Source organism: Oncorhynchus mykiss, chromosome 25 (assembly GCF_013265735.2).
Source record: "Oncorhynchus mykiss isolate Arlee chromosome 25, USDA_OmykA_1.1, whole genome shotgun sequence".
NCBI lineage: Eukaryota > Metazoa > Chordata > Actinopteri > Salmoniformes > Salmonidae > Oncorhynchus > Oncorhynchus mykiss.
This window is the reverse complement of record NC_048589.1, coordinates 33,124,234-33,150,817: the sequence shown is the minus strand read 5'-3', so window position 1 is coordinate 33,150,817 and position 26,584 is coordinate 33,124,234. Positions and strand designations below refer to the sequence as shown.

The following is a 26,584-nucleotide window of genomic DNA, read 5'->3' as shown; positions in this document are numbered from 1 at the left end:
GTTGAAATTGCCTGCAATGACAACAAGCTCAGTCTGATGATGCTGTGACACACTGCCCAAGACCATGACGGACCCTCAACCTCCAAATCGATCCCGCTCCAGAGTACAGGCCTCGGTGTAAAGCTCATTCCTTCGATGATAATCGCAAATCCGACCATCACCTCTGGTGAGACAAAACTGTGACTCGTCAGAGAAGATAACTTTTTGCCAGTACTGTCTGGTCCAGCGACGGTGGGTTTGTGCCCATAGGCAACGTTGTTGTCTGGTGATGTCTGGTGAGGACCTGCCTTACAACAGGCCAACAAGCCCTCAGTCCAGCCACTGTCAGCCTTTTGCGGACAGTCTGTGCACTGATAGAGGGATTGTGTGTTCCTGGTGTAACTCGGGCAGTTGTTGTTGCAATCCTGTACCTGTCCCGCAGGTGTGATGTTCGGATCCTGTTGTTACACATGGTCTGCCACTGCGAGTGTAACGGATGTGAAACGGGTAGCTTAGTTAGCGGTGGTGCTTAGTTAGCGGTGGTTAACGTCGGTGACGTCACTTGCTCTGAGACCTTGAAGAGGTAGTTCCCCTTGCTCTACAAGGGCTGCGGCTTTTGTGGATCGATGGGTAACAATGCTTCGTGGGTGACTGTTGTTGATGTGTGCAGAGGGTCCCTGGTTCGCGCCCGGGTATGGGCGAGGGAACGGTTTAAAGTTATACTGTTACATTGATGCTGTTGACCCGGATCACTGGTTGCTGCAGAAAAGGAGGAGGTCAAAAGGTGGGTGAGTGTAACGGATGTGAAACGGCTAGCTTAGTTATAGCGGTCGTGCGCACTAAATAGCGATTCAATCGGTGACGTCACTTGCTCTGAGACCTTGAAGTAGTAGTTCCCCTTGCTCTGCAAGGGACGTGGCTTTTTGTGGAGCGATGGGTAACGATGCTTCGTGGGTGACTGTTGTTGATGTATGCAGAGGGTCCCTGGTTCGCGCCCGGGTATGGGCGAGGGGACGGTCTAAAGTTATACTCTTACACAAGGACGATCAGCTGTCCGTCCTGTCTCCCTGTAGCACTGTCTGAGGCGTCTCACAGTATGGACATTGCAATTTATTGCCCTGGCCTCATCTGCAGTCCTTATGCCTCCTTGCAGCATGCCTAAGGCTCATTCACGCAGATGAGCATGGACCCTGGGCATCTTTCTTTTGGTGTTTTTCAGAGTCAGTAGAAAGGCCTCTTTAGTCTCCTAAGTTTTCATAACTGTGCCGCTAATTGCCTACCGTTAATTGTAAGCTGTTAATGTCAACCGTTCCACAGGTGCATGTTCGTTTATGGTTCATTGAGCAAGCATGGGAAACAGTGTTTAAACCCTTTACAATGAAGATCTGTGAAGTTATTTGGATTTTTACTAATTATCTTTGAAGGACAGGGTCCTGTTTCTTTTTTTGCTGAGTTTATGTACCATGGGCCTACATTGTGTTATTGGGACTTAAAGTTCATGAGTATACGTTTTTCAAAGATGGACCGTATGGGTCCTTGAGACAAATGTGTTCAGGGGCGACGGATATGAGGGTTTAAGTGAGACGCGTCAACTAAAGGCCAATCGGTGACATTTTTTTTTACCAAGTTACTTATGGCCTCTAGTTTCTGTTTGCCAAATTAGAAGAAAAAAAGGTACCAGACTATGCTTGGGTTATTTCAAATCAAATCAAAGTTCATTTGTCATTTGCGCTGAATACAACAATACGACCTTACAGTGAAATGCTTACTTACAGGCTCTAACCACATATAAACCAAAGTATGTGTGTGTGTGTGTCTAGGTAAGTAAATAAATAAAACAACAGTAAAAAGACATTTGAAAATAAGAGTAGCAAGGCAGTATGTACATGTGGGTATGGTTAAAGTAACTATGCATATATGATGAACAGAGAGTAGCAGTAGCGTAAAAAAGGGGTTGGTGGGTGGTGGGACACATGTGGGTATGGTTAAAGTGACTATGCATATATGATGAACAGAGAGTAGCAGTAGCGTAAAAGAGGGGTTGGCGGGTGGTGGGACAGATAGCCCGGTTAGCCAATGTGTGGGAGCACTGGTTGGTCGGGCCAATTGAGGTAGTATGTACATGAATGTATAGTTAACGTGACTATGAATAGAGAGTAGCAGCAGCGTAAAAGAGGGGTTGTGGGGGCACACAATGCAAATAGTCTGGGTAACCATTTGGTTACCTGTTCAGGAGTCTTATGGCTTGGGGGTGAAAACTGTTGAGGAGCCTTTTTGTCCTAGACTTGGCACTCTGGTACCGCTTGCCATGCGGTAGTAGAGAGAACAGTCTATGACTGTGTGGCTGTGGTCTTTGACAATTTTCAGGGCCTTCCTCTGACACCGCCTGGTGTAGAGGTCTTGGATGGCAGGCATCTTTGCCCCAGTGATGTACTGGGCCGTACGCACTACCCTCTGAAGTGCCTTGCGGTCGGAGGCCGAGCAATTTCCGTACCAGGCAGTGATGCAACCGGTCAGGATGCTGTCGATGTTGCAGCTGTAGAACCTTTTGAGGATCTCAGGACCCATGCCAAATCTTTTTAGTTTCCTGAGGGGGAATATGCTTTGTCGTGCCCTCTTCACAACTGTCTTGGTGTGTTTGGACCATTCTAGTTTGTTGGTGATGTGGACACCAAGGAATTTGAAGCTCTCAACCTGCTCCACTAAATCCCCGTCGATGAGAATGGGGAAGTGCTCGGTGCTCCTTTTCCTGCAGTCCACAATCATCTCCTTGACCAGCTTTGCTTTGAACTCCTAATAATAATAATTTGGGCAGTGCTCATGTTTATCCTGTTACAGACCTTTACAAGTGTGTAACTGGACAAATAATTACAGGACACTTTTACAAGTATGTAATGGAAATGTGTTTTTTTTTATAGATCCCAATTCCCCCTGAGACAGTGAGTGGGGTCACAGCCACCATTGCCCAGCACCCCTGAAACAATTAGGATTAAAGGCTTTGCTCAAGGGTGACAGATTTTTCAATTTGTCATCTCTGGGATTCAAACCAGCATCCTTTCAGTTACTGGCCCAACACTCTAACCTCATGGCTACCCCCATACATTTGCTGCCAGGTCAGGATGGGTGTATTGTAGCCATGCTAAAACAACATTTTGACATCTCCTGGTTTAATTAGTCCCAGCTTGAAAAGTAACAATTACAACTTCATGGGGAGGAAGTTGTCCTGCAAACATACTGTCTCAATCTTTGCTTTAATAAAAACAAAAACTGCACTCATGTTTTATGAAAGACATTTTACTGTTGGGGAATGCAAAGCTTTCACAGCAGTCTTTGGTGTTCAGACCAATTCCACAATGGATATTTTGTCAGCTTTGATATTAATTACACGTAACTTTGCGCATAGTTCTGCTTTTAACCTTGTTTAATTGCAATAGAGGTGGACATCTTTTGAAGGTTTACAGATTTGTATTTATTTTTAAAGTGTTTTGTCCACAGAGTTCATTCAGAGTTGTTCACATATTCCTTTAGACTGTGAGACTTTCATATGTTACATATGTATTGTTTATGTACTGTATTGAGTGTGGTTATGAGAGCTATGTTTTACAGTAAGTGAGGCAATGCTTTAAACATGAAGGAATTCCTTTTTAGTGTAGATTCATGGACTCCAGAACCATAGAAAGCATCTGGTAATGCCAGAGTTAGAATGAAGGTAGCAGGAGTTACATGAATGTAATAAATTGACATGGACACAAGCGATTATAGTGTTGATTTTCAATGTAGCCAGCATTTTTAGATTCAGTGTTTTCTTATTTGAGCTCTTACTGGGTGTGATTGCACTTTGACCTTAGTGAAGGACTCACTGTAGAACAGATGCCATCCCTTCATTATAAAAAATTAACAGTGATATATAAATATTACAGAATATATATACAGTGACTTCCTTAGACAAGTAGATGTAACACAATCATCACCATTGTCTAAGTAAATTAATACAAAACAGTTGACACTTTGATATCTTCTTGTAGCCATATGCTTGCAGTTTCAAAAGCTGAAGATGTTGCCAATCCAAATGAGTTGTAGGTACATACAAAATGCTTTAGGTTTTCCCTTTAAAGCATGCCTCCTATTCCCTCCAGCACAGCCTGAACCATTACACCGACACATGATGGTTTACAGGTCTGAATATCACAACCACAGTCTATTGTGTTGCATCACCTTGTAAAATAAGTCAATCGTTTCACATACTGTGTACAATGTAGTGTTCCTAGTGCTCCCACACACTCCAGTAATCATTACTCCTCCAGGGTAGGGTATATGAGCATTTTTAATAACAACATCCAAAGTTAATTACCTTCAGCCCAAGTCTCCATGCATCATGTCTCACTCCTGACAATACACCACTAACACACTTAATTATGTTGCTTCTACTGGCATGTAACAGATATGAAATCTCATAGCCGCCGCAGCTGGGGCTGGGGGTTGGAGGCTTGGGGCTAGAGGTTGGGGGCTTGGGGCTTGGGTAGGGGCTGGGGGCTTGGGGCTGGAGGCTTGGGGCTGGGAAAGGGGCTGGGGGTTGGAGGCTTGGGGCTAGAGGTTGGAGGCTTGGGGCTGGGGTAGGGGCTGGGGGTTGGGGGCTTGGGGCTGGGGTAGGGGCTGGGGGTTGGAGGCTTGGGGCTAGAGGTTGGGAGCTTGGGGCTGGGGTAGGGGCTGGGGGTTGGAGGCTTGGGGCTAGAGGTGGGGGGGCTTGGGGCTGGGTAGGGGCTGGGGGTTGGGGGCTTGGGGCTGGGGTAGGGGCTGGGGGTTGGAGGCTTGGGGCTAGGGGCTGGGGTAGGGGCTGGGGGTTGGAGGATTGGGGCTGGGGGTTGGAGGCATGGGGCTAGAGGTTGGGGGCTTGGGGCTGGGGTAGGGGCTTGGGGTTGGAGGCTTGGGGCTAGAGGTTGGGGGCTTGGGGCTGGGGTAGGGGCTGGAGGTTGGGGTAGGGGCTGGGGGTTGGGGGCTTGGTGCTAGAGGTTGGGGGCTTGGGGCTGGGGTAGGGGCTGGGGGTTGGGGTAGGGGCTGGGGGTTGGGGGCTTGGGGCTGGAGTAGGGGCTGGGGGTTGGAGGCTTGGGGCTAGAGGTTGGGGGCTTGGGGCTGGGGTAGGGGCTGGGGGTTGGATTCATGGGGCTGGGGGTTGGAGGCATGGGGCTAGAGGTTGGGGGCTTGGGGCTGGGTTAGGGGCTGGGGGTTGGAGGCTTGGGGCTAGAGGTTGGGGGCCGGAGGCTGGGGTAGGGGCTGGGGGTTGGAGGCTGGGGCTAGAGGTTAGGGGCTTGGGGCTGGGGTAGGGGCTGGGGGTTGGGGTAGGGGCTGGGGGTTGGGGGCTTGGGGCTAGAGGTTGGGGGCTTGGGGCTGGGGGTTGGAGGCTTGGGGCTGGGGGTTGGAGGCTTGGGGCTGGGAAAGGGGCTGGGGGTTGGAGGCTTGGGTCTAGAGGTTGGGGGCTTGGGGCTGGGGTAGGGGCTGGGGGTTGGAGGCTTGGGGCTAGAGGTTGGGGGCTTGGGGCTGGGGTAGGGGCTGGGGGTTGGGGGCTGGGAGTTGGAGGATTGGGGCTGGGGGTTGGAGGCTTGGGGCTGGGGTAGGGGCTGGGTGTTGGGGTAGGGGCTGGGGGTTGGAGGCATGGGGCTGGTGGTTGGAGGCATGGGGCTGGGGGTTGGAGGCATGGGGCTAGAGGTTGGGGGCTTGGGGCTGGGGTAGGGGCTGGGGGTTGGAGGCTTGGGGCTAGAGGTTTGGGGCTTGAGTCTGGGGTAGGGCCTGGGGTTTGGAGGCTGGGGCTAGAGGTTGGGGGCTTGGGGCTGGGGTAGGGGCTGGGGGTTGGGGTAGGGCCTGGGGTTTGGGGGCTAGAGGTTGGGGGCTTGGGGCTGGGGTAGGGGCTGGGGGTTGGAGGCTTGGGGCTAGAGGTGGGGGGGCTTGGGGCTGGGTAGGGGCTGGGGGTTGGGGGCTTGGGGCTGGGGTAGGGGCTGGGGGTTGGAGGCTTGGGGCTAGAGGTTGGTGGCTTGGGGCTGGGGTAGGGGCTGGGGGTTGGAGGCTTGGGGCTAGAGGTGGGGGGGCTTGGGGCTGGGTAGGGGCTGGGGGTTGGGGGCTTGGGGCTGGGGTAGGGGCCGGGGGTTGGAGGCTTGGGGCTAGGGGCTGGGGTAGGGGCTGGGGGTTGGAGGCATGGGGCTGGGGGTTGGAGGCATGGGGCTAGAGGTTGGGGGCTTGGGGCTGGGGTAGGGGCTGGGGGTTGGAGGCTTGGGGCTAGAGGTTGGGGGCTTGGGGCTGGGGTAGGGGCTGGGGGTTGGGGTAGGGGCTGGGGGTTGGGGGCTTGGTGCTAGAGGTTGGGGGCATGGGGCTGGGGTAGGGGCTGGGGGTTGGAGGCTGGGGCTAGAGGTTGGGGGCTTGGGGCTGGGGTAGGGGTAGGGGCTGGGGGTTGGGGTAGGGGCTGGGGGTTGGGGGCTTGGGGCTGGGGTAGGGGCTGGGGGTTGGAGGCTTGGGGCTAGAGGTTGGGGGCTTGGGGCTGGGGTAGGGGCTGGGGGTTGGAGGCATGGGGCTAGTGGTTGGGGGCTTGGGGCTGGGTTAGGGGCTGGGGGTTGGAGGCTTGGGGCTAGAGGTTGGGGGCTTGAGGCTGGGGTAGGGGCTGGGGGTTGGAGGCTGGGGCTAGATGTTGGGGGCTTGGGGCTGGGGTAGGGGCTGGGGGTTGGGGTAGGGGCTGGGGGTTGGGGGCTTGGGGCTAGAGGTTGGGGGCTTGGGGCTGGGGGTTGGGGGCTTGGGACTAGAGGTTGGGGGCTTGGGGCTGGGGGTTGGGGGCTTGGGGCTGGGGGCCGGGGGCTGGGGGTTGGAGGCTTGGGGCTGGGGGTTGGGATAGGGGCTGGGGGTTGGAGGCTTGGGGCTAGAAGTTGGGGGCTTGGGGCTGGGGTAGGGGCTGGGGGTTGGAGGCTTGGGGCTAGAGGTGGGGGGGCTTGGGGCTGGGTAGGGGCTGGGGGTTGGGGGCTTGGGGCTGGGGTAGGGGCTGGGGGTTGGAGGCTTGGGGCTAGAGGTTGGGGGCTTGGGGCTGGGGTAGGGGCTGGGGGTTGGAATGCTTGGGGCTAGAGGTTGGGGGCTTGGGACTGGGGTAGGGGCTGGGGTTTGGGGGCCGCGCTCCTGGGTGAGGGGTTGGAGGCTTGGGGCTAGTGTAGTGTTCCTAGTGCTCCCACACACTCCAGTAATCATTACTCCTCCAGGGTAGGGTATATGAGCATTTTTAATAACAACATCCAAAGTTAATTACCTTCAGCCCAAGTCTCCATGCATCATGTCTCACTCCTGACAATACACCACTAACACACTTAATTATGTTGCTTCTACTGGCATGTAACAGATATGAAATCTCATAGCCGCCGCAGCTGGGGCTGGGGGTTGGAGGCTTGGGGCTAGAGGTTGGGGGCATGGGGCTGGGGGTTGGAGGCATGGGGCTAGAGGTTGGGGGCTTGGGGCTGGGGTAGGGGCTGGGGGTTGGAGGCTTGGGGCTAGAGGTTGGGGGCTTGGGGCTGGGGTAGGGGCTGGGGGTTGGGGTAGGGGCTGGGGGTTGGGGGCTTGGTGCTAGAGGTTGGGGGCTTGGGGCTGGGGTAGGGGCTGGGGGTTGGAGGCTGGGGCTAGAGGTTGGGGGCTTGGGGCTGGGGTAGGGGCTGGGGGTTGGGGTAGGGGCTGGGGGTTGGGGGCTCGGGGCTGGGGTAGGGGCTGGGGGTTGGAGGCTTGGGGCTAGAGGTTGGGGGCTTGGGGCTGGGGTAGGGGCTGGGGGTTGGAGGCATGGGGCTGTGGGTTGGAGGCATGGGGCTAGAGGTTGGGGGCTTGGGGCTGGGTTAGGGGCTGGGGGTTGGAGGCTTGGGGCTAGAGGTTGGGGGCTTGAGGCTGGGGTAGGGGCTGGGGGTTGGAGGCTGGGGCTAGAGGTTGGGGGCTTGGGGCTGGGGTAAGGGCTGGGGGTTGGGGTAGGGGCTGGGGGTTGGGGGCTTGGGGCTAGAGGTTGGGGGCTTGGGGCTGGGGGTTGGGGGCTTGGGGCTAGAGGTTGGGGGCTTGGGGCTGGGGGTTGGGGGCTTGGGGCTGGGGGCCGGGGGCTGGGGGTTGGAGGCTTGGGGCTGGGGGTTGGGATAGGGGCTGGGGGTTGGAGGCTTGGGGCTAGAAGTTGGGGGCTTGGGGCTGGGGTAGGGGCTGGGGGTTGGAGGCTTGGGGCTAGAGGTGGGGGAGCTTGGGGCTGGGTAGGGGCTGGGGGTTGGGGGCTGGGGTAGGGGCTGGGGGTTGGAGGCTTGGGGCTAGAGGTTGGGGGCTTGGGGCTGGAGTAGTGGCTGGGGGTTGGAGGCTTGGGGCTAGAGGTTGGGGGCTTGGGGCTGGGGTAGGGGCTGGGGTTTGGGGGCCGCGCTCCTGGGTGAGGGGTTGGAGGCTTGGGGCTAGAGGTTGGGGGCGTGGTGCTTGGGGCTGGGGTAGGGGCTGGGGGTTGGGGGAATGGGGCTGAGGGCCGGGGGCTGGGAGTTGGGGTAGGCGCTGGGAGTTGGGGGCATGGTGCTGGGGGCCGGGGCTAGAGCTGGGGGCCAGGACACAGGGGCTGGGTTCAGGGGCTGGGGCTGGGTGCTGGGGGCATCTTATAAAAAATATAACATGCAGGACCTTGCTGAGTAGCCAAACCCCCCCTCAGTGTGTTTATATATTACATTATCCGGTCGCGACATGCTGACTGGCTGCACTTGTCTCTGAACATTCATCGTCTGTATCTCAGCCTTGGAGTCTTCATGGAGCCCTCTGTGTGTGCTCTGTCCGGCTCTATACACTCAACTAAGTATTCAATACGGTCAACAACATCCAGGATTTAAATTAGTCATGTCTGTATTGAAAGAAAAGTGTCATATCAAAATAGTCATCCCAGTTATATAAGATTACATATAAATGGTGAAAAGTGAAGACGGGAATATAGTGTAGAACTTTTTATTTTGGTTTCCCCACGTTTTTTTGTTTTTATAGAGAGAAGCCTATGGCAATGGTATCCCACAAACTAGTCTTATTGTTTTAGAACCACAGTCTTGTGAAGACGAAGGAAGGAATGGTTTTATAGGGCCTGTGTGCATATAGAGAACTGCAGTTACAGTAACACAGGCTACATTGATATGCTAGTCAGAATAGCTCAATGAATGCATCCGAAATGGCACCTTATTCCTCCAGGGCACTGGTCGAAATCATTTGGAACGTACTCAATGCCTATGCCGCCGGATGCATCCTGTTGTGTAAACATGTATTTATTGGATTAACAACATCTATGTTTCGCAAAAAACAAATGTTGCTTTAATATGGTGAGGATAATGTCAATGACAGACCCTTACAAATGCAGACTAAAGCTAAATGTCAATCTACTAGACTTTGATACAATTGACCGCAATGACGCAATCCCTGTATTACTGAAAACTAATCATCATAATGCAAATATCAGACACTTTGTCATTACTCCTTATTCAAATGCACATGGGTAAAATTCTAAATGTTTGACTTGTTCATAAATGTAAACTCAGCAAAAAAAGATACATCCCTTTTTCAGGACCCTGTCTTTCAAAGATAATTAGTAAAAATCCAAATAACTTCACAGATCTTCATTGTAAAGGGTTTAAACACTATTTCCCATGCTTGTTCAATGAACCATAAACAATTAGTGAACATGCACCTGTGGAACGGTCGTCAAGACACTAACAGCTTACAGATGGTAGGCAATTAAGGTCACAGTTATGAAAACCTAGGACTCTAAAGAAGCCTTTCTATTGACTCTGGAAAACATCAAAAGAAAGATGCCCAGGGTCCCTGCTTATCTGCATGAATGTGCCTTAGGTATGATGCAAGGAGCAATGAGGACTGCGGATGTAAATTGCAATGTCCGTACTGTGAGACGCCTAAGACAGCGCTACAGGGAGACAGGACGGACAGCTGATCGTCCTCGCAGTGGCAGCCCATTTGTAACAACACCTGCACAGGATCCATACATCCGAACATCACACCTGCGGAACAGGTACAGGACGGCGACGGCAACAACAACTGCCTGAGTTACACCAGGAACTCAAAATCCCTCCATCAGTGCTCCTATTGTCTGCAATAGGCTGAGAGAGGCTGGACTGAGGGCTTGTAGGCCTGTTGTAAGGTAGGTCCTCACCAGACATCACCGGCAACAACGTTGCCTATGGGCACAAACTCACAGTCGCTGGACCAGACAGGACTGGCAAAAAGTGTGCTTCACTGACAAGTTTAGGTTTTGTCTCACCAGGGGTGATGGTCAGATGTGCGATTATCGTCGAAGGAATGAGCATTACAACGAGGCCCTTATTCTGGAGCGGGATCGATTTGAAGGTGGAGTGTCCGTCATGGTCTGGGGCGGTGTGTCACAGCATCATCAGACTGAGCTTGTTGTCATTGCAGGCAATCTTACAGGGAAGACATCCTCCTCCCTCATGTGGTACCCTTCCTGCAGGCTCATCCTGACATGACCCTCCAACATGACCAGCAATACTGCTCGTTCTGTGCGTGATTTCCTGCAAGACAGGACTGTCAATTATTATTTATTTTTCATTTATTTTACTAGGCAAGTCAGTTAAGAACAAATTCTTATTTTCAATGACGGCCTAGGAACAGTGGGTTAACTGCCTGTTCAGGGGCAGAACGAAGATTTGTACCTTGTCAGCTCGGGGATTCGAACTTGCAACCTTTCGGTTACTACTCCAACGCTCTAACCACTAGGCTACCCTGCCGCCCCAATGTTCTGCCATGGCCAGCGAAGAGCCCAGATCTAAATTCCCATTGAGCACGTCTGGGACCTGTTGGATCGGAGGGTGAGAACTAGGGCCATTCCCCCCAGAAATGTCCAGGAACTTGCAAGTGCCTTGGTGGAAGAGTGGGGTAACATCTCCCAGCAAGAACTGTCAAATCTGTTGCAGTCCATGAGGAGGAGATGCACTGCAGTACTTAATGCAGCTGATGGCCACACCAGATACTGACTGTTACTTTTGATTTTGACCCCCCTTTGTTCAGGGATACATTATTCAATTTATGTTAGTCACATGTCTGTGGGACTTGTTCAGTTCATGTCTCAGTTGTTGAATCTTGTTATGTTCATACACATTTTTACACATGATAAGTTTGCTGAAAATCAAAGCAGTTGACAGTGAGAGGACATTTCTTTTTTGCTGACTTTCCATGTGTACATTCAAATTGATTTCCAAATGCTTAACACAAAAACAGAACAAATTGATCGAAAGATTTGGGCTGCATCCTAAAAGGCACCCTATCCCTATGGGCCCTGTTAAAAAGTAGTTCATTACTTAGGAAATAGGGAGCTATTTGAAACACAGACATGGACTCCCAAAGCCATAAATCAACAGGTGATCAATGAGGCTCAGGTTGATCATAGGCCGTTGATCTTAACGGCAATTACTGGACTGGTTAACTATGTGGACCTCACTTCCTCATGTCCTTCTTTAACCTTGTGGCTCTGACGGAGGAAGGGAGTGTGGCACTGGGCCATGCACTAATCGAACTGTATCTCATGCAAATGACCATCCTCCCCATTCCCCATTACAATCTCTCTGGTCTGAGATATGATTATGAGTCTGCATAAAGGAGCCACACAGAGGTCTGCAGACCAGGGCTTATTCAGACTGAGGGATTGGGTTATGATTGATTACGCACAATTTAGCCATTTGTCTTTCAGTGAAATTGGCACAGCAACAACTAACAAATCAAATGTGTAGTTGAGTTCCAGGAAGTGTTATCTGACTTTTGATTTGTTTTGATATGGATGTTAACTACAGGAGGAGCTTCGCTTTAGACTTTCAAGGGAGATTTCCAAGAGAGGATCTGTCCAGAATAGGGACAAGGTTAAGATATTGATGGATGGCCAGTCCTGCCTAAATTCCCAACCTGGCCCTCATACCATCATGGCCACCTAATCATCCACAGCCTCCAATTGGCTCATTTATCCTCCCTCCTCTCCCCTGTAACTATTCCACAGGTCGTTGTTGTAAATGAGAATGGGTTCTCAGTCAACTTACCTGGTAAAATAAGTGTTAAACAAGGATAAAATAAGAAAAATACATTAGTTGTTTGCCGCTGTCCATGGTGCTGATTCTGTGGCAAGATACATGACAGCAACATGATTAATCAGCTGTGGTAGGGGGGATACAGTACAGACACATACAGTACAGGTCCACAAGTATGTGGACACCTGCTCGTCAAAAATCTCATTACAAAATCATGGGCATTAATATGGAGTTGGTCCCCCTTTTGCTGCCATAACAGCCCATACTCTTCTGAGAAGGATTTCAACTTGATGTTGGAACATTTCTGCAGGGACTGGCTTGCATTCCATCACAAGAACATTAGTGAGGTCGGGCACTGATGTTGCACGATTAGGCCTGGCTCGCAGTCAGCGTTCCAATTAATCCCAAAGGTGTTTGATGGGGTTGAGGTAGGGCTTTGTGCAGGCCAATCTCGACAAACCATTTCTGTATGGACTTTGCTTTGTGCACAGGGGCATTGTCATGCTGAAACAGGAAAGGGCCTCCCCCAAACAGTGGCCACAAAGTTGGAAGCACAGAATCGACAAGAATGTAATCATATGCTATAGCATGAACCATGAAAAACAGCCCCAGACAATTATTCCTCCTCCACCAAACTTTACAGTTGGCACTATGCATTTGGGCATGTAGCATTCTCCTGGCATCCGCCAACCCAGATGATTCTGTCAGACTTCCAGATGGTGAAGTGTGATGAGTTTCACTGCTCCAGTGTCCAAAGGCGACAAGCTTTACACCAATCCAGCTGAATATTGGCATTACTAATGGTGATCTTAGGCTTGTGTGCGGCTGCTCGGCCATGGACACCCACTTCATGAAGCTCAGACGAACACTCGTTGTGCTGAAGTTGCTTCCAGAGGCAGTTTGGAACGCGGTAGTGAGTGTTGCAACCGACGACAGACGATTTTTACATGCTACGTGCTTCAGCACTGGGCAGTTTTGTGAGCCACTTCACGTCTGAGCCGTTGTGCTCCTAGACGTTCCCACTTCACAATAACGGCAGTTATTGTTGATCGGGGCAGCTCTAGCAGGGTAGATATTTGACGAATTGACTTGTTGGAAAGGTGGCATACTTTTGTACATATAGTGTACTTTAAAAGCCAGCATGACCTCTGACCTCTATACCATGTTGGTTCAAAACTTCAGCATGTCTCGCCACATGAAAGCATTCACTGGGATGCTACCATTATCATTTAAAAATATTTGTCACCTCATTTATGATAAATGGTGGATGATTGGATGATTGTATTTTTTGCTTTCCAAGGGCTGAGGCTTGGGCCTAGTGCTGTGGCTAGGGCTTGGGCTGGGGTTGGGGATAGTGCTGGGGCTAGGGCTGGGCATGGCGTTGGGGTTAGGTTTGGGGCTGGGGATAAAGTTTGTTTTGGGGCTAGGGTTAGGGCTGGGGCTGTGGCTGGGGCTGGGCTGCTATATACAGTATATATATCATATAATGGGGACCAGAACCACCTAAAGCTAACCTCATGACTTAGAGCAGCAGAACTATTAGAGGGCTTAGAATAAAGATAATATATTTTAATTAAACTTTCACCGGGCACAAAAAGGAAAGAATATACTGGCCAGCTCCCACTATACCAATCCCAGAGTGCTGCTATTTTATCTGTTGGAATTCTATGGTTGGCCAGACCCAGAACATTTACATCACTCTGGTAGATTTAGGGCAGTCAAGGTATTATATATAAATATATACTGATAAAACAGCAAGCATTCGCAAATCTGCATCCCAAATGGCCCCCTATTCCCTATGTAGTGCACTACTTTTGACCAGGACCCATAGGGAACTCTATAGGGAATGGAATTAATTTGGGATTATAGCTAAAGTCAGCTCAAAGTGTCTAAAAAGCAGTGGTGAGCTGTCACAATGGAGTCAGACCAGTTTGACTTAAACCTGGTTCACCAGGGCTTAGGCCTCAATCCTCTTCCAGCTGTCAGAACCATTGTGTTGGTTCTGTCTGACAGGAATATATTATAGATTTTCGCTGGGCTCATAATGCCGCAGCAGCTAAGAGTCGGTAAACAGGTAAATATTCTCCAGGCTTCTGATGGCTTTGAGTTATGTCTTTAGTCATGGGTTTGGTCTGTTTTGTTTTTATGAGTTAGAAGCTAATTCCCAAACTTAAAATATTCAAACTTCAGTGTCTTGCCTTGTAATCTCTCCTGAGTCCCTTCCCTTCGTTCTACCCTCAGCACTTCAATCAAAGTCTTTACGACACCTAAGAGGAAGAACAGTAATAATATAGAACTTCAGCCCAAGTTCAGAACAGATAATTTCCTTGTAGCTATGCAGCACTTAGTATCAGCTACTCATAAATCATGTAGTAATTATGCCAGTCATTTTCAATACTTAACCATTCATGGCAGCATATAAATATACCGGCAATGTGCCCACACTTCCTAGTTTCATCACTGCTGAAAAAGTAATTCAATTTTCATGCAGTAGTTTGTTGGCCAAATACACGTCCAACTGTGTTTCTAGGAAATAGTTTTGATTAGTTAAGGGAATGTTTTTTAAGGTAATATTTTTTCTAGCTTAATGATCTCTGAAATGTATTGTCCATTTACTTTGTATTAAAGTGGGAAGTGTCTGTCGTATTATATCCATAAAAAACCAAGGAGCTGCTCCCATATATTTTCTGGACTATTACATTTCTGAATGTTTTATACAAATTCCCTCCATATTTACACTGTGTCTTTTCTTTTCAGATGGTATCCAGTAAGGACAAAACATCTTTACTCTCAGTTCGTGAGATATGATATGTGTTCCCTTCATTGACTATTGTATTTCACATAGGATGAATGTTAAGATGTCTCTCATTTGTATGTCAAAGGTTTTCAGTCTTTTTTGTTTGAAGCGATGGAAAGCAGCACGTATAGTACCAGCAGCAAGTCAAAATATGAAAGGATATTGAAAGATCTCACTTTCAATGATGTTAAAGGGTCATGTATTTTCATTTAATAAAAAATAAATGTATTGTTAATTAACACACATCTTCTTTTGTAGAAAATAACCCACAACCTTGGTGTTTCCAGCACAATTATTTAGGCAACCATACTGCTGTACCACAGTTAACAGACTATTACAGAATACTGTTAAATACTGTCTGCCTGCTTGGCCCTTTGGTCTGGATTGGCAAATGTATAAGTAGTGCGTGGATCCTTGTTAAAGGAAAGTTATATCCAAACATTATCTATTGGTATTTGTTTCATTAGTCCATTGCTGATACAGTCCCAAAATGTTTTTTATGTCATCAATCAAGTTCTCAAGCTATATAACTTTCAAAGTACAGAAATACAACTGGTATCATGCATTTTGCATCATATGATGCAAAACACAGCAGTATATGAGGCAAAATGCATCATACCGGCTTATTTCTGTACTTTGAAAGTTATATATCTTGAAATCTTGATTGATGACATAGAAAACATTTTGGGACTGTATCAGCAATGGACTAATGAAACAAATACCAATCGATAGTTTTTGGGGCGGAGTTGTCCTTTAAGTGTAGGGGCCAATCTCATCTCATTGGCACTGGTTACATCCCAAATTACACCCTATTCCAAATATAGTGCACTACTTTCGACCAGAGCTGTATGGGCCTTTGTCAAAAGTAGTGCACTATAAAAGGAATATGTTGTCATTTGGGATGCAGCCTGTGTATTTCATTCCTTTACTGCCCCAGCCGTCACACCCCAGCACACACCCCTCTCTCTGTGCCACGCTCTCTGCCCTCCACCAGTCTAGCTTTCCCAAGCCAATCTGACTTCACACTTTAATGCTAAAAGCTGTCGACAAGCAGAGCTGCAATTAAGCAGGTGCTATAGTAGCAGCACCCACACAGACAGGAGGCACAGAGGTCAGAAACTAGGAAAATATAAACTGTTTGGGATTCTTTTGCTTTGAGTTTTATTGTAGTGTATGAGCTCAGCTTTTTTAAATAATATTTTTCTGTGGAATAGTCCATCGGGTTTTTAGTAATATTCTGCTTGGTTCAAACTGTACTGTTAGTCTCATGGGAACACAGAAATAAAATTCCACTCTCTCTTCCTCTTTGGTCATAAGGGATAGCATGCCATGGAGGGCAGGATTCCCAGATAGTAAGTCTATTAAAAGTTGGTGGAGTATATAGAAGATTAATGTATTAATATTGAACCGAGGGACTAGGGTCTCAAAACGCCATGAAAACCTAGTGATATAGAATGGATGAACAAGAGCAGAGCAGCTGCTGCCCGTCTGTGGCTTTCAGAATAGACTGGGACTTCTTTACTTTCAGTGAGAAATGGTGTCAAATTTATCTCCCCCCGATGTTTAAACTTTAGAGGCAAACCTTCAGTTGAAAAATATAGTTTTCATAAAAGCCTTTTCAGCATTTGAGTGGCAAATTTAGACCTGTGAACTTTGCGTTCTCACTGTACTGACTGATGTCACTTTCTGATACTTTCCGACGCAGAGGAGAAGAAATTGCTGGCGACCTGATAACACAGACTGATGGCAATTTGCTCTGACAGTAATTTGTGATCGGAGCTTCCAGCACTTTTTCCCCAGGATTGCATCTGTGCCTGGGACTGTGGCTTGGACTGTAGAGAGAGGACATTATATTCTATGGTTACCTCTGACATCTCATATTTAGAGACTGTCACAGCTCTGCCACGCCCACCTGTCCCCCTGGTAATACACCTCAGAGTAGAGGAGGTGGATAAGTGCCTGAAGGTAAGGTTCATATTGCTTCATATTATGGTCCTCTATGGAGCATAGTAAAATACCTCCACTGTGTTGCTCTAGTATCACTTGTATACTCTATTGAAATACATATTGAATTTCTCTTCAGTGTCATTGAGGTTGTGCAATTTTCAAAAGGTATCAACTCTCAGCACTCCATAGGTATCAACTGTAAGTGCTCCATGGGTATCCTTAATTCAACTGTACACAAAGCCTATGTTTACACAATAAACATTCATCCTCCATGAAATCCATTTTTAAAAGAGTGGTAGAATCAGACACACAGACAGAGAGGGATAGAGATTTGATTTATTTAACCTTTATGTTGACAGGGAGTCATGCTGAGACCAAGGTCTCTCTTTTGTTGTATTTTTTGTTTACTTTTTACCCCTTTTTCTCCCCAATTGGTAGTTACAGTCTTTTCACATCCATGCAACTCCTGTACGGACTCGGTAGAGGCAAAGGTCGAGAGCAATGCGTCTTCTGAAACACGACCCTGCCAAGCCGCACTGCTTCTTGACACACTGCTCGCTTAACCCCGAAGGCAGCCGCACCAATGTGTCGGAGGAAACACTGTACAACTGGCGACCATGTCAGCGTGCATGCGCCCGGCCCGCCACAGGAGTTGCTAGAGCGCTACAGGACAAGGACATCCCAGCCGGCCAGACCTTCCCCTAACCCAGACGACGCTGGGCCAATTGTGCGTTGCCTCATGGGTCTCCCGGTCATGGCCAGCGGCAACACAGCCCGAGATCGACCCCGGATCTGTAGTGACGCCTCAAGCACTGCAGTGCCTAAGACCGCTGCGCCACTCGGGAGGCCGCAGGGACTCTTTTACAGATGAGCCCTGTATCAAATATACACATCAATAAACACTTACACATCAATATACACTATACACTATAAATCCAAAATGGTTCTCCAATAGATTATTAACAAAGGCTCTGTTCAAAATTGGCCTTTTCACCTTTATACAGAATACAACTTCTCATTTCCGACTAATTGTTTAAAAATTCACCCTTTCTTAAACAAGCCATACAAAGCTGGTTACAATTTCAGTTTTATCCTCCAGAAAATATTTAATGTCGAAACAGCGTCTGGACATGAAAAACACAACGAAATTAATACTGACACAGGGAACAAACTGAGGAGCAGACAGATATAGAGGGGCACTCATCAAAGTAATGGAGTCCAGGTGAGTCCAATATTGCTGTCACGCCCTGACCTTAGAGAGCATTTTATGTCTCTATTTTGGTTTGGTCAGGGTGTGATTTGGGTGGACATTCTATGTTCCTTTTTCTATGTGTTGTATTTCTTTGTTTTGGCCGGGTATGGTTCGTAATCAGGGACAGCTGACTATCGTTGTCTCTGATTGGGAACCATACTTAGGTAGCTTATTTCCCACCTATGTTTTGTGGGTAGTTATTTTCTGTTTAGTGTTTTCTGCACCTGACAGGATTGTTTTGGTTTCGTTTATTGTTATAGTGTTCAGTTTAAATAAAAAGCATGAACACTTACCACGCTGCGCTTTGGTCCAATTCCTCTTCTTCAGACGACGACACCCATTACAATTGCGCAGATGCGTGTAATGATGGAGACAGATGTGCGTAATGATGGGCTGGCTTGTGCCCTTGAGCTCCAGAAATGGGCAGCGGGAGCTGGCGTGAAACTTACAACCAAGGAACTTGTTTGCCTGCCATATATTACAGATACAAATTGGCTGAAAGGAATTGGCAGAAATAGAAAAATATACCAGTTTCAGTTGAGGACAAAAATGTTGACAGCTGCGTCACACAGGTTGCAAAATGAATAGGAAGAGATTTCATGGCACATGTTTTATGAACTGGTACCAAAACAACAGTTGATTCAATTTAAATTATTATGTCAAAATCATGCCACCAACAGAAAGTTATACAGTTGTGACCAAAAGTTTTGAGAATGACACAAATATGAATTTTCACAAAGTCTGCTGCCTCAGTTTGTATGATGGCAATTGGCAGTCATCAATGCTTTGCACAAAAAGGGCTTCACATGCAAGGATATTGCTGCCAGTAAGATTGCACCTAAATCAACCATTTATCGGATCATCAAGAACTTCAAGGAGAGCGGTTCAAATGTTGTGAAGAAGGCTTCAGGGCGCCCAATAAAGTCCAGCAAGCACCAGGACCGTATTCTAAAATTGATTCAGCTGCGGGATCGAGGCACCACCAGTACAGAGCTTGCTCAGGAATGGTAGCAGGCAGGTGTGAGTGCATCTGCATGCACAGTGAGGCAAAGACTTTTGGAGGATGGCCTGGTGTCAAGAAGGGCAGCAAAGAAGCCACTTCTCTCCAGGAAAAACATCAGGGACAGACTGATATTCTGCAAAAGGTACATGGATTGGACTGCTGAGGACTGGAGTAAAGTCATTTTCTCTGATGAATCCCCTTTCCAATTGTTTGGGGCATCCGAAAAAAGCTTGTCCAGAGAAGACAAGGTGAGTGCTACTATCAGTCCTGTGTCATGCCAACAGTAAAGCATTCTGAGATCATTCATGTGTGGGGTTGCTTCTAAGCCAAGGGAGTGGGCTCACTCACAATTTTGCCTAAGAACTCAGCCATGAATAAAGAATGGTACCAACACATCCTCCGAGAGCAACTTCTCTCAACCATCTAGGAACAGTTTGGTGACGAACAATTCTTTTTCCAGCATGATGGAGTACCTTGCCATAACACAAAAGTGATAACTAAGTGGCTCTGGGAACAAAACATCAATATTTTGGGTCCATAGCCAGGAAACTCCCCAGACCTTAATCCCATTGAGAACTTGTGGTCAATCCTCAAGAAGCAGGTGGACAAACAAAAATCCACAAATTCTGACAAACTCCACACATTGATTATACAAGAATGGGCTGCCGTCAGTCAGGATGTGGCCCAGAAGTTAATTGACAGCATGCCAGGGCAGATTGCAGAGGTCTTGAAAAAGAAGGGTCAACACTGCAAATATTGACTCTTTACATCAACTTCATGTAATTGTCAATAAAAGCCTTTGACACTTATGAAATTCTTGTAATTATACTTCAGTATTCCATAGTAACATCGGACAAAAATATCTGAAGACACTGAAGCAGCAAACTTTGTGGAAATTAATATTTGTGTCATTCTCAAAACTTTTGGCCATGACTGTATATATGGGGCATACAACAATCTCAGCTCTGTAGATTTTGCTGCGAAGAGACAGAATCAATAGATCATATATTCTGGTATTGCCCCTATGTAGCTTGTTTCTGGTCACAGGTTCAGGAAGGGTTAAAAAATCACAACATGCACTTAAAATATACAATATACAATCAATATACACTATGCACATCAATATACACTATGCACATCAATATACACTATACACATCAATGTACACATCAATATACACTATACATATCAATATGCACTATACTATACACATCAATATACACATCAATATACACAAAACACATCAAAATATACTACACACATCGATATACACTATGCACATCAATATACACATCAATATACACAAAACACATCAAAATATACTACACACATCGATATACACTATGCACATCAATATACACATCAATATACACTATAGACATCAATATACACTATACACATCAATATACACTATACACATCAATTACACTATTCACATCAATATACACTATACATCAGTTACACTATACACATCAATATACACACCATTATACACTATACACATCAGTTTACACTATTCACATCAATATACACTATTCACATCAATATACACATCAACATACACTATACACATCAATATACATATCAACATACACTGTACACATGAATATACACTATACAATATACACTATAAACATCAATATACACTATACACATCAATATACACTATAAACATCAATACACACTATACACATCAATATACACTATACAATATACACTATAAACATCAATACACACTATACACATCAATATTCAAATCATCACACCAAAAAAACACAATCATAGAAAAACAAACACATTCTTCAGTTAAAAAGGTCCTCAATCAGCCAACTGAATTGCCCTAGAGGCACCAACTCTTCTAATTTGATAGAGATTTGGAGATCAAACAAAGAGATGATGATTAGAGAGAGAGAGAGAGAGAGAGAGAGAGAGAGAGAGAGAGAGAGAGAGAGAGAGAGAGAGAGAGAGAGAGAGAAAATAAGAGAAAAGAGAGAGAAAGAGAGAGAGGAAGATTTGTGTGTGTCTGTAAAGGTCCATGGTTTGGATAGAATCAGAGTGCATTGCACCCAGCTGGCAGGCTAAGTATGCCTCCCTTGCTCACGGCCAAGATTGATCTTTGTCAGAGCTGTAGAAATTCTCATTGTTTCCGAGCAGGCAGTCCATTTATTTGAAGCCTTGCACATGCTCCAACCCACAGAGGAGAGATTTAAAAGGGACCTATAAACCCAGAGAAGATTGAAATGTCTGTGTGTTCAGTGTGTTCAGGGTGTTCGGAATGTGTGTGTGTGTGTGTACTGTATGTGTGTATGTGTGTGCATGCGTGCGTGAATGGACGCGTTTAACTATACTTGTGGGGACCAGAAGTCCCCATAAGAATAGTAAATGAGCAAAGATTTGACCAATTGGGGACATTTATTTTAGTCCAAACAAGGTCAAATGCTATTTCTAGGGGGCTTAGAGTTAAGGTTAGAATTAGTTTTCGGCTTAGAATTAGGTTTAGGGTTAGGGTTAGGGTTAAGTTTAGGTTTCTGGTTAAGGTTAAGGTTAGTGTTAAGGTTAGGGTCAGGGTTAGGGTAAGGCAATGATTCACAATATTAAGAATTCACAATATTGTGCAAAATGATAAAATCTGTCTAAGACGTCTTTGCAATACTACTACAAAGCCATGGTCATACAGTATATTTGCAGCTTAGCACACAAATCTTCAATGCCAGACAGTGTGTCATAGAGAGGAGCACTAAAGAGAAGGGTCTGCCCTCTCTGACGGCCTTCTTACCTTCTCACCTTTTCACCTTCTCAACTACTTAACTTCTTACCTTCTCACTTTCTCACCTTTTTACCTTCTTGCCTTCTCACCTTCTCACATTCTCACCTTTTTACCTTCTCACCTTCTCACCTTCTTACCTTCTCACCGTCTTACCTTCTCGCCTTCTTACCTTCTCACCTTCTTACCTCTTCTTTCTAGTACAAATGAGTGCTGACGTGACTCAGATGAAAGGGAATGTGTCAGCATCCAAAATGGTGCCTTATTTCCTACATAGTGCACTATTTATGACCAGACCCCTATTGGCCCTCGTAAAACATTTTACGCTATGTAGGGAAAAGGGTGCCATTTTGGTACACCCACATCTTGAGAAGAACACTGAATGCTGAATAAACGGCCTTGCTGTTAATCATCACAGCTATAGAATGGAGCTGACAAGCTGAAAGTAAATCACATGAAATGTCCATTTCAATACAGTTTACAATGAAGAATGTGGCATGCTATGATCTGCTGTTTTCTCTCTGAGGCATCGATGGAGGGAGCTTTTGCTGGAAGGAAAATGTCTTCCTATCATTTCGAGCATAACCAATAATAACCCTATGGATAAGAAGTCTTGTCATTACGAAGCTACTATGACCAACGTTCTACATCTACAGAATTTCCACAATGCTATGACGTCGTAGTGAAAGAGGCCTATCATTCTCTTTCCCTAACATCATAAAGAAACTCAGCAGACATTTTAAACTACTGCCCAGAGCGAAACAGGCCCCTTTTAGATTCCCAGAAAAAAATCAGTGTTATTCAAACAGTAGCATAATTGAACCTGAGGTGTGATTGTCTGCATCATCACCGCCTGCTTTGAATACTACGAAAGCATACCAAATGGAACCCTATTCCCTATAAAGTGCACCACTTTTGACTGGGGCTGTGGTCAAAAGCAGTGCACCATATAGGGAATAGGGTGTTAATTGGGATGCAGACCCTGTGTCTGTGTCTGATGCTGTCTGTGTAGTTGGCAATTCAGCAACATTTACAATGGACTCTCTCTCTCTCTCTCTCTCTCTCTCTCTCTCTCTCTCTCTCTCTCTCTCTCTCTCTCTCTCTCTCTCTCTCTCTCTCTCTCTCTCTCTCCCTCCCTCCCTCCTCCCGGCAGTTCAGTGAAGCAGAGAATGGGGAAAATAGATTTTTTTTAAAGATGTGATGGTTTATTCGAGTAAAGAAAAGCTCCGATGTCCCCAGTGGCATCCTATTCCCTACACAGAGCACGACTTTTGCCCAGGGCCCATTTTCCCAGTGTTCTAAAGTAGTGCACTATGTAGTGAATAGGGTTCCATTTGGGACACATCCTCTATCCTTCATAGGAATTGTGAGGCACCTCAACGGCTTGACTAATTGTACTTAATTGGAATGCATTAACACTAACAAATGTCCAATAAGATGGTTTCAGGTGTTAATGTTCATATACAGGGAAAATAGGGAACAGAGTTATACCATGCAACTGAATTATACACTAAGGGTATGCACACAACGACAAAAAACAGCTGCCAAACTTTAAAAAAAGTTTGAAGCTTTACTGTGTGTCTGGAAAGAATATATTATAAAGTTATCAGTTAGTTCCTTCTGTATTCTGTTGGGAAGATCACATCTGTTTTTTTAATAGTCTTATTTCTTAGTTTCCTCCACAGAGAGTATAGCTTACATAATAGGCCTGTGATCAAATTAATGACATTCGCCGAGAATCTCTCCTCTCATCAACGGTACGGTGGGTGGAGGGATGAGGTAATCAAGTCATTTAATTTTTCATGGATCGGCGAGGACTGGCGGTACACAAATCTGCTGCACTGCATATAGAAAAACATCTACCTGCAGTCTGTGTACTCCAATAAAGAAGAGCAGAATACAAAGAAGATGAATACAAAGATGAAAAAGAAAACAACAACTCTGAAGGAGGACATAAAGGGAGTGTATATAATCAAATGTTTATTTTTAAACGAGAGAAAGTCAATGACTTATAGAGAGCATATGCAACAGAAGAGCACTGATAGGGTCATGTATACTGGCCAGAAAATGATAGAATAAGAACGTGCTACTTATTCCAGACTTATGGCTTCGTGAATCAGAGTTGAGGGCCAAAATGAGAGCCGCACCTTTTCTTCTGCACAAGCTTTGGCTGTTTTATTTTGATCATTCATCACAGGGTAATGAGGTGCCCTTTTTCTGCCAGACTAAAAACAAAACCACAATGAAACAGCCAGGGTGAAGAGAAGGGAAGCAATGCAAATATATCAGATTCACTCATTTGAAATAACACGGCTAACATTTTCAGCAAGAGACTCTACGCAAAATCTAGTAAACATTTTTTGGGGGAAACTATTTCAGTCCATTGTCAAGGCCTTAGGTAAAAAGACGAGAACATCTGTGACACATATTCATCAGTGGTCAAATGGACAAAACCCTCAGAGTACACAGTAGGGACAAGCAAACTTCTACACTTTTTCCTTATCCGACCTTTGTATGACAGACAATGCTTTGGGATGAAAATGATGATGAGCATATGTCTGTCTGGGAGAGGACAAAAATCCCTCCCGCAGAGTACGTGATGATGCTAGTGAAGTTGGCTTAGTTCCCCTGGTCAGTTTCCAGAACTACCGGTCAAGTCCCGGAGCTAAACTCCATACAAGAACTCACACACTGCTGGCACTGAGTCAGTCTGCCACACCTGCTGTTAGTTGTCTCACACACCACAGACTGATCTATGTCAACAAGACAAGCTGTATGTCAGTGTCTACTTCATCATTTGCTACTGGTCACTTATCACGGTTAGAGCCTGGAGTTTCTCCTGACTGGTACAAACAACTTACCCTATTCATGATCTATTCCAGATCCCCTCATGGACTACTATATGTACAGCTTTGAGTAACAGCTCAGTAATTTCACTCCAATTACAGGAACATGTCCCTGTGAGGAGCTGAATAACACGACAAACACAACCCACCATGACACAACACAACACACCAAACAGTACAGCGGCACAGCGCAACACAACAGACCGCACCGCAACACAACACTCTACAATACACCACACCACACAGTACTGCAGCACACCACAACACACCACTGCAGCATACCACAACACACCACACAGCACTGCAGCACACTGCAACACAACAAACCGCACCGCAACACAACACTCTACAATAAAACACAGCACTGCAGCACACCACAACACACCACAACACAACACACCGTAACAGAACACAACACACCACACAGCACTGCACCACACCGCAACACAACAGACCGCACCGCAACACAACACTCTACAATACAACACACCGCAACCCAACACAATGCAACACAACGCAAAGCAACACAACACACCACAACACAACACAATACACCACACCTCAACACAACAACACACCACACCTAAACACACCACATCGTACCACACCTCAACACAACACACCACACCACAATACAACACACCACAACACAACAACAGAGTTTACTGTTGACATAATTTCCCTGGCATCCACAATCCCTCCGTATTAACTCTCTGCCCCCTCAGGCCACTGAAGGGATTATGCCCTGTCTCTCTCCCTCTCGTTCTCTCTGCATTGTTATTACCGGCTCCATTGCTGCTGATGTTGTTTGCTCAGCTCAGTCGTCTCGGGAGATTTAAGAGCCCTTGCAGGCAGTCAACAGGACAGGCTGGAACAGAACAGAGGGGCAGAAGGGCACAGGAAGTGTGCTGAATCAGGAGTCTTGGCAGAGGCAAACGGTATATGACCTCTGGGCTAATTAACATGGTCTTATAAGGACAGGTACAGGTAGTCTCTCGTTAGCTCCTCTCTTATGCTAAATCCCAAATGGCACCCTATTCCCTATAAAATGCATTACTTTTCACCAGGATCCATGGAGCTCTGGTCAGAAGTAGTGCACTATGGACGGAATAGGATGTCATTTGGAAGTTCGCCGAACAGTGCAGCCAGCAGGCTCCAAGGACCGTGTTCAGGATGATGTACGGGTGGCCGTGACATTTGCCCACTGGGGCCTGATTAGACGCCCTGGCAGCGGATCAATACCCTCCTCCCCTCTCCTCTCCTCCCCTCTCCCTGCTTATCACCTCCCCTCTCCTCCCCTTATCACCTCTGCTCTCCTCCCCTCCGCATCATCTCCCCGCTCCTCCCCTCTTCATCACCTCCTCCCCTCCTCATCACCTTCCCCCTCCTCCCCTCCTCATCACCTCCCCCTCCTCCACATCCTCATCACCTCCCCCGTCAAGCTATCCTCATCACCTCCCCCCTTCTCCCCTCCTCATCACCTCCTCATCACCCCCCTCCTCCCATCCTCATCACCTTCCCCCTCCTCCCCTCCTCACCCTCCTCACCACCTCATCACCTCCACCTCCACCCCTCCTCATCACCTCCACCTCCACATCACCTCCTCCCCTGTTCATTACCTCACTCTTCCCCTGTTTCCCTCTTCATCACCCCCCTCCTCCCCTCCCTTTCTCTCATCCCTCTTCTCCTTCCCTCTTCCCCTGGCAGGGAGGGCCTGACCGCTGAGCTATGGCTGTTGTGCTCTGCTTTGTCGGCTAGGCTGCTGGGCAAGGCTACGGTAATGAGAAGCTCCTCTGAGCTCCGCTCCAAAATACCCCACTGAGGACAGGCAGGGGAGGGATGGGGAGAGAATAAGACACCCCCAGGCAGAATGATGCTTGTTGAACCACTCAATCACCCTACATTACCATCTCAAAACACTAACCTGGTCTATAGAGTGCTGCACAGAT

General features: G+C 47.1%; 1 protein-coding gene across 1 annotated transcript; it reads right to left on the bottom strand.

Moving 5' to 3' along the window:
* Positions 1–7,907: 7,907 nt before the first annotated feature.
* LOC118944263 (extensin-like) lies at positions 7,908–26,251 on the bottom strand. The gene is made up of 3 exons (XM_036962727.1): positions 26,174–26,251; positions 8,195–8,536; positions 7,908–8,099 (listed from the first exon to the last, which is right to left on the bottom strand). Exons 1-3 carry the CDS (start codon positions 26,249–26,251, stop codon positions 7,908–7,910), a joined length of 612 nt encoding a protein of 203 aa, XP_036818622.1.
* Between the last annotated feature and the right edge of the window lie 333 nt (positions 26,252–26,584).

Excerpts from the sequence above, each read along its gene's own strand:
- LOC118944263 (XM_036962727.1), bottom strand. The coding sequence starts at position 26,251 with ATGAACAGGGGAGGAGGTGATGTGGAGGTGGAGGTGATGAGGAGGGGT. Across the intron at positions 8,537-26,173 it reads GTGATGAGGTGGTGAGGAGG|CCCCGGCCCCCAGCACCATG; the intron begins GTGAGGAGGGGA and ends CCCCAGCTCTAG. Across the intron at positions 8,100-8,194 it reads CCCAAGCTCCCCCACCTCTA|CCCCAAGCCTCCAACCCCCA; the intron begins GCCCCAAGCCTC and ends CCCAACCCCCAG.